The following is a 17,015-nucleotide window of genomic DNA, read 5'->3' as shown; positions in this document are numbered from 1 at the left end:
TAGCGCTAGTTATTTCGAAATAGTGTTGCAATGCAGATATACCCAGAGAAACTCCAACGACTGTGCACAGGTCTTTTACTGAGATCAGACATACTGGCATATTTGGAGAAAAATCTTATTTGGTAGGAAGTGAGCAAGGAACCCTGAAGTTTCTTAATATAGATTAGTTCAGTGAAAGCCTTGACCTCACACAAATGTGCATCTTCCACATCAATGTTACTGAAGGCAAAATTCTACCACGGAGTTGTAAGTTCTTTCCAGTGAAATCAACAGGAGCTGTACACAAAGCTCAACATTTGGCCCTTAGGCTATGTCTAGACTGCAAGCCTCTTTCGAAAGAGGCTCTTTCGAAAGATACTTTCGAAAGAGCCTCTTTCGAAAGAGAGCGTCTAGACTGCACGTTGAACTTTCGAAAAAGCGGCTTGCTTTTTCTAAAGAAAGCATCCAGTGAGTCTGGATGCTCTCTTTCGAAGAAGCCCTATTTACATTGAAGAACGCCTTCTTTCGAAAGAGGAACTTTCAAAAGAAGGCGTTCTTCCTCGTGAAATGAGGTTTACCGCCATCGAAAGAAAAGCCACGTTCTTTCGATTTAATTTCGAAAGAACGCGGCTTGAGTCTGGACGCAGGTGAGGTTTTTTCGAAAAAAGGCTACTTTTTTCGAAAAAACCCCTGAGTCTGGACACAGCCTTAGTGAGTAATATTTTTAAGAGCTGAAACTGAATATTACACTCATGAAAGGCAAAGTACAGACGACCCATAAATATCACACAAGCCACAGAAGCACAAGCTTCCCCAATGTTCCCCACTAAAGTGCAAAGACTCTGGCTTAGATGGAAAACTTAGTTTCAAATCCAGCCAATGGCCTAAAGATGGAAGGTGGATTTTTTTTTAAAGGGTTCAAGTGACTGGAGTACACAAAGTAGACTGGCTTTCAATGAGACTTTGAGTCTAATCTCACTGGTGCTTTTGAAAATACCTTCCTCCCAACATTCTCTGAATCCCACACTGTTCTCTTCCAGATTTCCTTAGTTTATTTAAGTCTATAATCTCAAACGGAATTTAAAACATTTTTCCATCTCCATGCCCCTTTCATAGCCAGAGTTGTGCACAGTGGACATAATACACATGAAGATTCAGGTTCAAATATTCTCCTAAACTGGAACCTGGGTGTGTCTGAGCTCAGAATGATTTTTGCCCCCACAAAGGCATAAACTCCTGATTTATGACTAGGGATCTCAGGCTCTACAATAACACAAATAGTAATAAATAACTGTGAAGGAATAAATGATAGAATTTGGGACTGTGCAAACATTTTACTGTACTGATAGTTATTCTGGCTTTAAGCAAGGATTTCCAGGAGATTTTGTTTAAAAAAAATTATACACTGTTAACTGGAACAAGGAACACTTACCTTCAGGTTTAGTAAATTCTTTGAATGTGGGTAATGAAATGACTGTGTGGGAAATTGTGTGGACTGGATCCAACACACAGCTGACATCATTTGGCCGGCAAGATTTAATGCAGCGAATAGTATCTGTCCTTTCAAGTCCAACTCTAAGAAGGGAAAAAAATTAACCATGAAAAGATTAACCATGAAAATGAGTCTATTTTTCTAGATGGAGAACTAAAAGCTTCAGTGGATACAAGTATTCATTATTCCTCTCCAGCTCAGTCCCGTGAAAATCATCAAAACTACAGTATTCTGGAATAATCTGTCTTGACTGAGAGTTGCACAGGGAAAACCTCAAGACTGGATCTCTAAGTTTCAGGACTTACTAGTTGCAATGGGAGAAACCCAGCATAAGAGAGATCCATGAAAGATAGCTACACAAACACACAAAGACCGTAAGTTCAGGGCCAGATTCTCACTTGGGCTAGGTCTACACTATAGCTTTTTCCGATCGCTTTTCTGGAATAGGCTTTTCCACCATTTGACCCAGTCTAGATGAGTTTCTCTGGGTACAGGGCTCCCCAAAAGAGCGTGTTTGCTCTTCCACAGAAAAAAGTGGAAGAGCAAACACATTCCTTGGACGTGGCAGAGTTTTTCCGGGATACCTCCAATATTTCAGAAACCCCCCACAGTGTAGACGTACCGTTGGTGTAAGAAAAGGGTTAGGGTCAGTTCACAAATCACCACCAGCTACCCATTCCTACATGCAAGTCTAAATTAAACTACTTCTCACTCTTGTCCAACTAGAGTGAACTTAAAAGTCACTTGGGCTACGTCTATACTGCACATTGTTGCGCAAGAAGATATGCAAATGAGGCAAGGGGATGAATATCGCAGTGCCTCATTTGCATACCTAATGAGCTGCCATTTTCTGGAAGGGGGTTTTGCGCAAGAAGGAGCTATCTACACTGCTCCTTCTTGCACAAAAACCCCTCTTGCACAGGAGCCATTCTGCCGCTTAATTTCAGGAAGAACGACTCCTGTGTAAGAGGGGGTTTTTTTGTGCAAGGAGTAGTGTAAACAGCTCCTTCTTACGCAAAACCCCCTTGTGCAAAAATGGCGGCTCATTAGGTATGCAAATGAGGTGTGGCAATATTCATCCCCACACCTCATTTGCATTTCTTTTTGTGCAACAATGCGCAGTATAGACGTAGCTTTTGGGTATAAGAACTTCACACAATACCCTGTCTCTGTTCTCTGGAGATAAAAGGGTTGCACTGGGACTTTCAGTGAGACTTTCCCTAAGCCCTATAAGTGATCTTAATTTTGACCTGCCCATTTCTTCAGATTTCCAAGCAGAAAAGAAAAGTTCGTAGTCTCAGGATTTCTATGTGAGGAAGGGAGACTAAAAGATTTAAAGGGAAAACCTCGCACAGAACAGAAAAAAATAAAAATTAAATAATTTTTTTTTTAAATTAAATTTTTATTTTGTTAGAATAGTGATAGAAATGTAGCCGTGTTAGTCTGGGGTAGCTGAAGCAAAATGTGTTCATTTTTTTAATTGTATCCTTTGGTATATATGGTTGTGACTATTTTCTTCCACTATTTGATCTGAGGAAGTGGGTCTGGCCCACGAAAGCTCATCATCTAATAAACCATCTTGTTAGTCTTTAAAGTGCTACATTGTCCTGCATTTTATTTTGTTAGACACTGTTAGAAACAAAATATTTCTGTTCTTTTCAAATTCTTCCCATGCTTACTCAATAAAGCAAGCAATGCTGCATGTGCTGACTATGTGTAAAGCAGAACACTAAGGAAAGAAATAAGTAATATTAAGGAAAGTGTATGCTCAGCAGATATAATTTGGTGCAGCCCCACTGAAGACAGTGGAGCTATAGTGATTTACACCATTTGAAGATCTAGCCCATTATGCTTAATTAAGATTCCTGCTTTAGGATTATCACTCCCTGGATCAGGAAGGAATTCCAATTTTCCACCTCCTACCCACGTTCAACATTGAATGATTTTCCTAGATAAGTGATAGGACAGAATGAAAGTGCCTTCTGCTTGAAACATCTGACCACTTTTGAATGTTAATTCTGGACTCGAGGGAACAGAAGTCTGGCCCAGTAATGACAAATCCCATATCCTTATTCTTGAACTTGTCACAAACTAGCTTGCTTCTATGTTGAGAATAAGGAACTTCCAGTTATTTAATACTGATGACTTCAGGCTAAGGGCCTGCTAAGTTACACAATGTAGTACCCAGGCTATATCAGACCATGTTAGCAAACATCATAAAAGGAATAGGGTAATTTCTCTCTTTTTAGCATTATATATAAGGAATTTAAGACTATGAAAAATAAAATATATTTAGTAGTTAGTGCTCATGGATGCATAACTTCCCCCCACTCCCTCACACACACATAGCATGATTTCCATGTGGTCAGTTGCAAAGGCTCATGATAAGAAAAACAGTCAGCTACCTAAAAAATGCTTACTACTTTTTCCCTCTCAAAATTATACTGATCACATAGGATGAAAACAATGCCAAGTTTAAAATAAGTTCATGCTCATCAGAGTTAGTTACTACACATGCATATATACACAGGAGAGGAATAATTCCCATATTTCCAAGGAGTAATAACAGTTATCTACGTGTGGAAGAGGAAATATCAGATCTTAAATTGTGATGATGTGTGAAAAAGCTGTATCAGGTAATTTTTAGAGGTTTATTACATAACATATATAGATGGTCTTTTCCCTCAAAAACCTGCATGGTTGGAATCATGCTGACTAGGTCAGTCTGGCTTTACTTCCAATAGCACAAGGAGTGTATTTTTCACAATGAGGGTAATTAACCAATGAAACAACTTACCAAAGGTTGTGTTGGATTCTCAATCACTGGCAATTGTAAATCAAAACTGAATATTTTTCCAAACACTAATTATTTTGGGAACATTTTCTGGACTGTGTTATGCAGGAAGTCACATTAGATTGCCACAGTGGTTGCTTCTGGCATGAGAAGCTATGAGTGTATCAATCTTTCTCTGCACTCATTGAAAAAAAATTAAATGCAATTTTGGGTTGCATTAACAGAGGCTTAGCATGCAAATCCTGGGAGGTGATAGTACCCTTTGGCTCAGTGCTGGATAGGCCTCACCTGAACTACTGTGTCCAATTTTGGTCACCAATGTATAGAAAGGAGGTAGAGCTACTGGAAAGGACACAGAGGCAACTGACAAAGATGATCAAAGAGATGGAATGGAAGCCCTCTGAACAAAGGCTGAAGGAACTGGTTATGTTTAGTCTGGAAAAGAAGAGATTGAAGGGAGACATAATAGTGATCTTCAAATACTTGAAGAGCTGCCATAAAAAAGATGGAGAAAAGTTGTTCTCTCTGTCCACGGAAGGTAGGACAAGAGGCAGTGGGTTCACTCTATAGCAACTTTAGATTAAACCTCAGGAAAAACAGTAGGACAAAGGAAAAGACCCCCTAGGGAGGTTGTGAAAACTCCTTTCCTGGAGGTTTTCAGAAAAAGGCTGAATGGTTTAGACACAAACTCTGCATATTGGCAGATGGTTAAACTAGATGTCCCTTGTGGCCCCTTATAACCTTATCATGCTATGGCTCTACACTCTGCTGCTTTCCTTTTTTCTCTGTCCTCATTGGTAAAACTCAGGTTCAGACTTTGGCTGTCTCACACATTGGCACTACCCTAACAATTCCCAACTCTGATCTCCTTTCTCCTGATGGCTCTGCTCACTGCCATAGTATGTCCAAACCACAGCTGTCAACACCACCATGCTCTGTTGATCCAACCACTCCACCTCTGTCCTCCAGTACCTTTGGAGACAACCTTTTTTCTTTCAGGATCTAGTTCAGGCTCCTCATCTTCACCTTGTAAGCTGCACACTGCTCTGACTACATTCTAGTTATGTCAGTCTCATATTCTCCTGCACTTAAGCTTAGGCTTTGCTGAGCAATTTGTGCGTATCTCCCCTACTTGTGTCTCCTTCCATGATGGCCGCTAACTCCGGAACAGATGCCATCTTGTGTGACAAGATCTTTGCTCCTTTAAATCCTTTCCTTTTTTGAGGAGCGGGGGCTTGCCTTCTATCAGAAATTTCAATTCCAATGCTATCTATAACTTCCTTAATGCATGTTCAAAAATAAAATAAAAATAAAGAAAAATTCAGTTGCTCTCATTATTTTACAAATCATGCCCCCTTGCAAAGTTACCCTTTTTTACTTAGGTTGTCATTTTGCTTTACATTGTCTTATTTAAAATGCAAGTTCCTCAGGCCAGAAAACTGCATTTCATTCTTGTCCGGAAAGAGCATCAGTTAATTTGGAACTTTAAGGTATACATAACTATATAGCACTGTTGAAATATGCAAGCTTCTAATACAATTAGATCTAGCCACTGTGTTCCTAAATTATTTGCTCAATGCACACGAACACCAACAAAATGATAGTACGCGGTAGTGTTTTACAGTACTTTGGGCCAGAATCTTGCACTGTCTTGCTTTCCCTCCCTCCTCTCCCAAGGGAAGTATATATTAATGCTGCAGAACCAATCTTATTTTTGTGTCTCTGGCTGAGTAGGCTATGGGCACATGGAGAGAAGCCCAGGTAATGAGCTTGTAACCACATACATGGAGCTGCCACACATCATCATAAGGGTTAGAAACTCCTTTAGCTTAAGTAATACAGGCTAGTGCTTTCAGTATGTATTGTTTGGATTCTATCCCCACTGGCACCTTTATAATTATGTGGTGACAGACTCATTATGAACTGGCATACCTGATGGAACTTGATCTTCTGTGGGCCATTTAGAATATGCTTTCCTTGAGGAATCAAGTAATACACTGGCTAAATGTTGTGACCATGTCTTCATCTAGTCATTGGCTCACACTGGGGATATAAAAACTACAACTTACTCATATGAGCTACTACTTTAGCTCAATTACTTAAAGGTTGTTTCGCTGGTATCAGAGGTCCCAAGTTCTCTGCTTACTGCTGGATCCATGTTGTCTGTAATTTTACAAGGCAATGGATTATTTTATGGTCACATAGATTATTCCTGGCAGGAACAAGCTAGATAGGCCAGGGATAATGCAAGGCCATGGACTCTGAGCATTCATATTAAAATATATAGACAAATCCCCCATGTCTGCACATTTAAAATTTTATTCTTGCTAGCACGGCAGAGTCAGTACAATGACTAGAGTGTGAACTAGAATCCCTACAGGCTCGTGCACCAGCAGAAATATCAAATGAGTTCCACTTGCATCCTTTTCATTATTGGTGATAATACAGAACTGGAAAGGAATTGGATTTGACCTTCAGAATCCAGGTTTACTTTTCAGGGTTGCCCGTAAGAAGAACCCCAAACTCTTGAATTTAAACTTGTAATTTTTATCAGCTTTGATCTGGAAATCAGAGAAAGAGAAAATTGACATGGAACCCAATAAAACATCCCTACTAGGGATGCTTCAGAATATAACCACCTGAGAAGGGAGGTGCTCCCTTTTTGCTACTAACTAAATGCAATTATGAGATTGTTGCTATTTTCCCCACTTTCATTTCAGGGTTTTACTTTTGTATTACAAAATTAAGGGCCAGATTCTCAGTGAGTTTACATCAGACTTATTAGCTTCATTAGAGCTATGCTGGGAATAAGGTCCTACATTTTCAAACCTGACTCAGTTTCTCAGTGAATAACTTGAGGCACCTTAAAGGGTTTTGAGTTTCAAACCATGTTAGCCATCTATTCTTTGAAAATGCCTTAGGGATGTTCCAACTTGGGCAACCTTAACATAGAAGTACCCCAAATCACCAGTGAGTTCTGAAACCCGAGGTATCAGTCTGCACCATCAGAAAAGTTCTAATTACACTGCTATACAAAAGTTATTCATGTTTTCAATTCTTTGTGGGTAGAGGTTATGCTAAATGTCTTCTATGAACATATATTTTGCCCCTTATATAATCATGTATACCATATATAAGAAACACTGCCCAAAGTGAGATGTTAAGTGATGGAGAAAAGTGAAGAACGATGACAATAATAAATAAATTGCACGTGCAGCATGCAACAGATGAATTGACGTTAAAACTTTATTAAAACTGATTTTTAAAAAAGCCACTGCCAGAGGGAGGAAACAGCCACCGATGCCTGCATGTTAGGGATCAAAGCTGTGCAGAGACAAAGACAAAAAGTTTGGCAATAAATGTGTTGACACTTCCATGGCGGAAAAGTTGCATTTGAATGGTCAAAAGAAGGTCTCTGGGCTCTGTGATTTGCCGCTTCATGACCACAATACCACTGTAGTTATTCACTTTTTTTGTGGTGAAAAAACCCTCCTCGTTCCCGCTGATGATGGACAGCAGAATTTTATCCCCAGGGACAGCATTGGAAGGGCCCATGCGGAAAATGTCGGTGGGCACTTGAATGTTGGTAGGAAAAGAGAGGTGATAGGAGGTTATTCTCAAAGGCAGGCTCTGGCACTCCTTATTTTCATTACAAGGCAAGCGCTCACAGCGACTGCAAGAAAAGTGAGAACACAAGACAAGAGGAGGATTAACATACAGTTGGCAAGCGTAGTAGCAAAGGAGGGGCAGTGGGGGTGAGAGCAGATATGCTGACTTGTGTATTGTATCCATTCTCCAGTATCACTGGCTAAATCATAAGGCAAACAGATATTCATTAATTATGTGCTTGTAATTTCTGGTTTTAGAAGAGAGTTTAACCAATTCTAGAAAAGTTGCCCTTTCCTTGTACCCACTGACATGCAGGGGCAGCAAATTGTATGGGCTTCTAGTGCCCAGGCTCTACCAATGTCAGGGCTGGGTCTCTCCTCTGGCCCTGCCTGCTGCCCCTGCATGCCTCCCCCAGAGCACATCCAAACCCACCTGCTGGCCCCCGCATACCGCCTCCCTCCATCACCGGACCTCTGGGTAGCAGGCGGTCAAGCTGGGCAACAGACAGCTGCCCTGGGCCCTCTGCATGCCCTCACCGGCTGCTGCTGCCTGGCTGTAAGGGAGTGTGGCCCGCAACAGGCTGACTTGTGTGTCTGCAGAGGGAGGAGGCACAGGGCAGTGCCTCAAAGAGGACTCTTTCTGGGGTTTGGGTGAGTGCTGGGAGGGGGAAGAGTAAGATGTAGGGTAGGGAGAATACTCCTCTCTGGCCCCAGCCCTGGGGGCAGCCTGCCTGCTGAAGCCCAAAGTTTGAATGCCTCATCCCAGGCCCAGCCTCATCCCAGAGCCAGCACTAATAGACAGAGCCCCCACATACCCCCAGTCCCAACCCGCTGCCCAAGCCTTGAGCTCCTCCCACACTCAAACTGCCATCCATACACCCCTGCACGGCAACCCTGTGTCCCAGCCTGAGCCGTTCCCACATCCCAAACCCTCTAGTGCCTCTCTAAAGCCAAAGCCCTTATACCCCGATCTTTACACGAGAGGGGGGATGTGTGTGTGGGCTGGGGGGGGGGGGGGGCGGGGCAGGGCTTGGACCCATTCTGAACACCACCAAAAATTACACAAACCTGCCATTCCTGCTGATATGCTAAATTAGAAAGGAACCTGATATCTTAGCATGTGTAAAACGTTATCAGAACTTAGCCTGCAGTTGTCTAAGATCCTCTTTAACAGAGCTTAGCTTTTTTCAGAAAAAGTAGATTATTTTTATGGTCTCATGTCTGCCAATCAATAGCCTGTATTTTCCTCAAGTGACTAGTGAATTCAGGGTGCCCAGCCTGAGATACCTTATAGATCCCTGTTTTTATGAAAGCACAGAGTATTCACTCTCTGAAAACCAGACTCTTTTAAGGTTTCCCCATGCTGAAGGAAAACCCCAAAGTTTCAAAAGTTGGAAGCATCCAAGATCATGTCCATTAACCCCATGCCAGTGCAGAGAAAGAGTTTCTACTTTAACCCTGACAATTTCACCAATTTATTATGAAAAGGAACTTCTTCCAGATCCTAGTAGCATGATCAGTGCTACCCTGTGTAACCGAGAGAACTGGATCAACACAGTATAAAAAAGCACTGAAAATTTGAGCTAATAACCTGGTTTCTCCAGCCTAGACCAATAAGCCTCACACTCAAGGAAATATGTTGCTAGTAGTCTCCCAGCTACTTGCTGACTGCTGTTTTTCTTCCCCTCCAATTCCCAGCCTCCATACCACACCATATCAACAAATCCATTCAACTGAATCTGCCAATCAGGACCAATCATGCATACAACAACATGCTGGTCAGTCAGGGTGGGAAAAGATTGGCTGCCCTAGACACATCTGGAGCACTGCAAGTCATGCTTCCTGCAAAAGCAGCAATCTCCTTCCTTTCGACTATTGAAATAAGTGAAGCTTCTCTTGTAAAATATGACAGACGGGGATGCACATTAACATTCATAACTAATGGGGAACATCATAGTTTGTTTACATGTTCATTAGAATCTTGTGAGCTCATGAACTGTATTTATAGCAATAGATATTCACTTAAAATGAAGGTTTATTTGAAATTCAGACTAAAGACTCAAACCACTAAATTCAGCTCTGGATCTGAACTGCCCCATGTCCCAGGATGTCTGGATCCAGGATTTTGTTCCAGACCGCTATAGAGTTAGGGGACAGACATAATATTCTGTTCTGGATAGTTTACTTCCATTGAGTTTGGGGTTGTTCAGACACAGAAGTAAAATTCAGGCTCATCTTATACACAGCCATTCATCACGTAAAATTATATGTGACATTTGCTAAATTCAACAAGAAAATGAAATCCAGGTTTTGGGGTTTTTTGTTTATTAAGTTAACCCATTGTGTTACCATCAAAACATGCAAGTCATGTTCTGTGTATGCTTCCACAACTGATAAGAACTTCTTTATTTGTGAAAAATGTTGTTTGGAAGGGTGTTCTCTGAAGATTTGCTCAGGCACAGAAACATGATTTGCTTTCTGCCACGTCCCACTGAATGTTTGGTAAGAGAGCACCTACTCCATTTCTTCTACCCTCATGCAACTACTAGACTACTGTGTCTAGATTATGTAAATAATAAATCTCTGAGCAAACCATACTAGGCTCTTTTGCACATTGCCAATGTGAGGTGGCCTCCTGCATTCTAGGGTCCTTTGAGTGTATGCACATTGAATGCTGTTGGCAGATTAACCAGTTTTTAAAAGCAAGATCAATAGCACTTGGAGTTCCTGCCTGAACACACAGTATATATAATCATGCTCACAATGGACTACTAACCTACAGAACAAAGCGTGTTTAATTAAATCGAAGACCTGAATCCTCAAAGACTCAATAATAATACCTAGCTCTTATGGAAAACTTTTCGTCTTTGGAGCTCAAAAGGAAGTCAGTATCATCATCCCCATTGTACCAGAATCCCCATTGTGTGGGTAAACCGAGGCAGGGAGGGGAAAGTGATTTGGTCAAGATCATCCAACAGGTTAGTGGCAGAACCTGCACATACTTAATCTTATTCACATGTGTAAAGAACAGGCATAAGTAGAGGCCTAATTGTGACTGCTCTTATGATATTTAAGCTATATATATATATACACAATTTGTATTTTTCCACAGCCACAGTTAATTCTACTTAAGAAAATTTATGGCATTTAACCATGGAATTTTTTATTTTTGAAATGCTGTTGTTAGAAAGGTCAAAATGAAATCATAGAAAATTTTCCTTCATACTGATGGCTTTTTGGAAGCATTTACACATGCACGCACACACAGAAAAATAGAGATGATCCACTCTTCTGCTAAAGTCAAAATGAGCTTTAAAATAATAGTTCAAGTAAAATAAAAAAGCTTCTTAAGATGCAAAAAAGGACATTCTGCTGATTCGGATAAATTATTAGTGGAGACATATGTCTGTGGTTACGAAGTTAGAATTATTTAAAATTCATGACCTTTTTTCTTATAGTCTGGTGCTCCACCATACATAGCGCACACTTCACTGTGGGTTTAGTGAATGTGTACTAACTGTTCCATCAAATAACCGCAAAGGATAGTTAGCAAATATTATTGCATTCAAAGGACCAGAGTTCAAGCTGGGGTCATGCCCCACTATAGCAATAAACAATGAGTATCTAAATCTCAATGTACTCTCTAGACCCAATGTTAAATTCTTCCCTTCTGCGGGTAGAAGCAAATCATACAGTAGGGAATTTTGCAACCCAGTGCAAGCAAACGAGCAGACGAAGACCAAAGGTGTAGGTCCAACTCTGTGGTATTGCACTATGGATTAGCTGGCCATAGCGTTATTGAATCTTGCTATCAGTAAAGTGTCAATGTGGGTAAAAGCACTAAAGAACCTTTTTAAAAGGAAGGGTGGGAGGAGGAGAGGGATCTGGATATGAAAGAATATTAAAATTGGTGTAGCAGAGTAAAAATAAACTGCCTACAAGTGGAGCAGTTCTGAATAGCTCTTTTTAATTCCTTCAAACCATGGCAATTACATTAGATGCATGGTCCTGAAAAAATATACACACAATTATTAAAATATTGCTATAACTTATTCCTGGATCCACTCATAATTACTTTAGATCACTGTTTCAGATTTGTTTTAGTTTTAAATGATATTGCTCAACTTAACATTGACCACAAAGTCTTACTGAGGCCTTTGTTTTTATGTGCAAAATATTTATATTGGTTCTTTAAAGAAAAAAACTCACTGCCAAACAATAATGAAGCTTCATTTTTAAGGAAATAAAAAGCATTCTATATCAAGGACTATGTTAGAAAAGAAATTATGCTATTTTTAGTTTCTGAGTCTGGCTTTCACTTGATATGAAGGAAACGTATAGAATTACAATGAAAAGAGTGAAGTACTGTATATGAATTGATGAGAGTACCTAGATCCTTTTCAACACCAGGCTTTGAACTCAGAAATAAATCTATGATTCTGTAATTTATTCCACAATAGAACCCATATCACTATGCTGAATGAAGGACCTACTGCTACAGCCAGATGCCCGCTGCAGTACTCAGACGGAGCTGTGTGTTTGTATGGTGCATCTCAATCTCTGCATTCAATAGAAGCATGTTAAGAGACCTCTACACAAGCATGTTGCTGTTCCTCATGTCTTCACTAGTTGAGTCCGAAGAGTCATCAGCCATTGAGCATGGTTTGACCAAGTGGGGCAGACTCAGCTCAAAACAATACTAAATAGTATAAGTCTCAAAAAATTTTGCTTGTTTGTTTGGGTGCAGGAGAGTTTGAAAGAATATTTATACCAGCCTTAGTTGAAATAACTTGGGTTCTTCGATATCTGCCACTCTGTGTTCACTAGAGAACTTACTTAAGAACATAAGAATGACCATACTACTGGGCCAGATCAGTGGTTCATCTAGCCCAGTATCCTGCCTTTCTAACAGTGACAAGTGCCAGGGCTTTCACAGATAATCCAGGGAATAGGACAATTTATTGAATGTCATCCCCTGTCATCCAATCCTAGATTCTGGCAGTCAGAGATTTAGGAATACTCGGTGAATGGGGTTGTGTCCCTGACCATTCTGGTAAATAGATGATGAATCTAATGAATTCAGCAATAAGACTGAAATGTGGGATGGAGAGAAAACACTTTTACATGCTTCTCATAATCAACAGCCTATAAATGGGTGGGCCAGGAAGTGTTCAAGGAACATTTCTTTGCTTGTACAACCCATTCAAGGGCCCGGTACATTTGCAGACTCCAAAGCATCACTCCAAATGGGATTTAGAGATTTCATATAAACTTCCTGCCAGTTCACCCTATGTGGTGTTGTGTGATGTCTCTCTCTATTAAGATATAAACATCTCAGGGCATGAAACAGATCTTAACCTGTGCTTGCAAAGCACTCAATAAATATATGGCATTACATAACTTAGGTTTAATAACCAACAACAATGAACATTGCCACCATTGTATAGCTCCAACCCAGCTCAGTCCCAAAAGTTATTAGCTAAGGAAGTTTTTGGACCATAAACCCTTTATGGTAGTTTCTGGTTGACTGGTATCTGAATTCCATGGCAGGACACACTGGAATCTCTCTCCATGAGTCCAGCAAAACAACAGACTCACTGCCTCAGAAAGGGATCAGTCTGAGAGATTATTCTGATCCTACAGCTTGGATACTAAAAGGGTTATTGGATGCCACAAGTGATATTTAGCAGGGACTGAATGTCTTTAAATCACAAATTGTTGTTTGCTTTATTGCATGCATAGGCCAAAAGAAAGAAAATGAGATAGCCAAAAGTAAACAAACCAATAGGAGTGTTTTTGGGAAGGGAAAAACAAATGGAAAAAGACTAAAAACAAATGTAGAGTGCATTTATGTGTCATTTTTATTTTTAAATTAATCTTAACACCTTGAGAATTTTCATAACCATAGAACTTTGCTAAATCACATTAGTAACCCATTACAAATGAGTGAATTTTCTGATTTAGGATACAATTAAACAAAAAAAGAAGCAAGGCATCTGTATCACAAAGCATTCTTTCTTCATTTATTTGGCAAATGTTGGTTTAAAATAATTATTGACACTTCACAAAATACTAGTAAACTTTCTCTTGTGTCTTGATATGAACCTCCCCCAATAGCATCTGATCATGATAAAATTAATACTCGCTATGTCACTTTGTAGCATCTTGCATCTTAAATTAATCCTCACAATACTCCTGTGAGGTAGATAAATGGTAGCTGCCATTAGCTTTGTCTACAGTATAGAAATTTTGCAAAGATTTCTTATCATTAGCAGCATTACAACTACTATAGATGGGTTGCCAGCTGCCTCTGACATGTTATACATCACATTGATTAGATCATCTATAAGCAGCATTATATGAAACAAATACTCCTAGCAGCCAACAGGTCTTCTACACTGGGCTCCCAATTTTGCTAACAGTGGGAGAGCTGAAATGGTGTCAGTAGGGAAGAAAATTTTTGCAAAATTTCCATAATGTACACAAGGCTTAGAGGTTGAGCTACAAGGAAAATTAACCTTTCACTGCAATATAAAAGCAAGTAAAGGATTTGACTTAGCCAATCTGAGGGAAGAAAGAAGCTCCTGAGTTCAGTTGAGGGAGTATTGAAATCTTAAGGCAAAACTTTGCTACAAACACCAAGCTAGCCATCAGAAGCCTACACTGATAACAACATCACCTTGTGCATCCAACTTGGTGTCAATGAGTATGTGTCTCACTCCCTATTTGGTGTTATTTGTGACTTAAAGACTTTTAATCCAAGAACCACGAGCCTGTCTCACATGTGGGAGAAAGGCCATCATTTTTTGTATGCCACTGATAGGGTTGGCAGATTAGAAAATTTCAGATGTGGGAAGATTCACTATATGCTTAATTAACAGTGGCTTTAGGTCTGAGGAGATTGCCATCAAACGAGCCTACTAGAAAATGGAATGTACTTACGTATCTCCCGATTTGCGATAATTTACTGGGCATTCCAGAGAGAGACAGCGAAAACCGCCCTGGATGTTAAAGCACGTCTCATTGAATATGCAGTTATGTGTTTCTGCAACGCACTCATTGATATCTGTCAAGTGGAAAAGATAAAAGGGATGAAAGCACAAGTCCTCCCTGTCATGCAATACAGGAGAGCCACATGGTTTTAGTACCAGCTGAAAAAAAAAATCCTACAAGTGAGTATTCCTCTAAGGACTGTGAATAAAAGATGAGTGGGTTTATTGAAAGGATGTTGGAAAATGCATTTTTCAGATTGCAAAATGTGGCAGGGCTGTTGGTTTTTTTTGTATTTTCTATAAGCAAATAGCAGGGTTAATAAATGACAAATTCTTGTTAACAACCAAAATGTATTTGGCACCCCAATAACCCCTCCCACATACAGACTCAATCTTCTACTGAGTCCATGAGTTGTGTTAGCAGGAATAGCAATAGGAACAGTAGCATTGGGGTTAACAGTTGCTTCTAAAGGAACAATCCAACACAGGGGTGCTAGAACAATTTTTATAGTGGAGATGCTGAGAATCACTGAACCAAACTTAATTTTCTGTATAATGGAAACCACTTCAAGCCAGGGGATGCTGTAGTACCTCCTGCCCTCCTAGTTCAAATGCCTATGATCCAACAGGCTGATGCTGACGTCAGAGACCAGATAAGAAAGGCTGAAAGAAAACTCTGGTTCCCAGACATAAAAAACAGCTGGCAAGCATGGGGTAAAAGGGAGTCTGCAAGCTGCCTGGAAAGGAGGGGAGTAGGGTTGGTAGGCCTGTGATGATGGAAGCCACAAACATCGGGATAGGCAGAAAAGTTGTTTTAATTTTTTTAGATTAAAATTTGGAACAAAATTGTCTGCCATTTACCCTTCTTTTTACTCCAGCCCTACATGTGTGTGCTGTAATTGTCCTGATCCACACATTTCTCAGATTAGCATTATTTCTTAAAATTTATTAATCACAGCGTCTATAAAATGCCAAAAATGTTATACAAGGCAGGGAAGTCCCTAACCCAAAGAGCTCACAGTTGAAGGCCAGACAGATGGCAGAGGTTTGAAGAAAGAGAAGAACAAATATACAAGTCAGCATGTGAGAAGTTGGTCTTTTAATTTAGAGGAATTTAAATATAGATATGGTGAGGCCTTGCAGATTAAAGTAGTTATGCTACACCAGAAAGAGAGGGGAGCATGTCAAGTGAACTAAATGCTTTGTTTTGTGCATGGGAACAGTATGGTAGCTAATGGTATAAGTCTGCAGCTCTAAAATCAGTGCCAGCACCAGTCTCTGAAGAAACTATGTACTTTTCTTCCCTGACTGGAATGAATAGAGCAGGGGAAACAGGTGAATGCTCAAACCAACCCACTTAATTTTGTTGCACTAGCTGGGATTTCATTGTCTACTGAATTCAATGAACTTATTTAAAAATTCTGCTGAAAGGATATTCTGTTACTCTAAGATCCCAAAGAATGTAATTGCTATAGGATTCTGTTTAATTATTATAGAACTATTAGTTTTGCCCATATTAAATTCTAGTGGACATAGGGGATTTACTAACTTGCACGTAGGACAGACACATTTATGTTTCCCATCAATTAAAAATGTAATTAGATTTTTCCACGAGCTAACAATTTGGTTAGGCATTCCTATACAGTTATTGAACATACCTTGACAATTTCGTGCATTGGGTGCCAATCTGTAACCAGGAGAGGGACAGGTGCACTGAAAGCTCCCAGGAACATTACTACATCGATAAGAACAGATGTGCCCTCCAGTAGGCAAAGCACATTCATCAATATCTGAAAAAGAAATTCCCACAGATTTTAAACTCCTATGAAGCTTAACTTAGTATGCAACAGCTGCTATGATAGTCTGGGTTTATAAGTGTTTATAACTTCCCACAAACAGGATTGTGAATAAAATACTAACTAGAACTTTTATACATTTATCAAATAGTCTCCAAAATTCTCAACTGATGAAAATGTGTAAACAACTAATTCCACATCTGAAAACCAACTTCAGTGTGAACAAAAAGCCTCAAACTAAATTCCAGTCAAAAACAAAAAAATTCTCAGTTCTTTCAAATCATGCAAGCCATGATATTTCCAGATGCTTATGTGAGAATTCAGATAGCATCTGATTGCCTATGAAAACCAAAC

General features: G+C 39.8%; 1 protein-coding gene across 2 annotated transcripts in view; it reads right to left on the bottom strand.

The window, feature by feature from the left end:
• The window catches only part of FBLN1 (fibulin 1), a 114,809-nt gene that overhangs the window by 39,112 nt on the left and 58,682 nt on the right, over window positions 1–17,015 (bottom strand). Inside the window, exons 13-15 of one of the 2 annotated variants that reach the window (XM_006127754.4) lie at window positions 16,524–16,655; window positions 14,816–14,939; window positions 1,412–1,554 (exon numbers count right to left, since the gene is read on the bottom strand). In XM_006127754.4, the coding sequence (XP_006127816.1) occupies window positions 1,412–1,554; window positions 14,816–14,939; window positions 16,524–16,655 (399 nt within the window). Of the gene's footprint in view, window positions 1–1,411; window positions 1,555–7,493; window positions 7,939–14,815; window positions 14,940–16,523; window positions 16,656–17,015 lie in introns of those variants that run through there. The other variant, XM_006127755.4, reaches the window with a different exon arrangement.

The sequence above is a fragment of the Pelodiscus sinensis genome, chromosome 1 (genome assembly GCF_049634645.1).
Source record: "Pelodiscus sinensis isolate JC-2024 chromosome 1, ASM4963464v1, whole genome shotgun sequence".
In the NCBI taxonomy this organism is placed as follows: Eukaryota; Metazoa; Chordata; order Testudines; family Trionychidae; genus Pelodiscus; species Pelodiscus sinensis.
The sequence above is the reverse complement of the archived record's forward strand: the minus strand, read 5'-3'. Positions and strand labels throughout refer to the sequence as shown.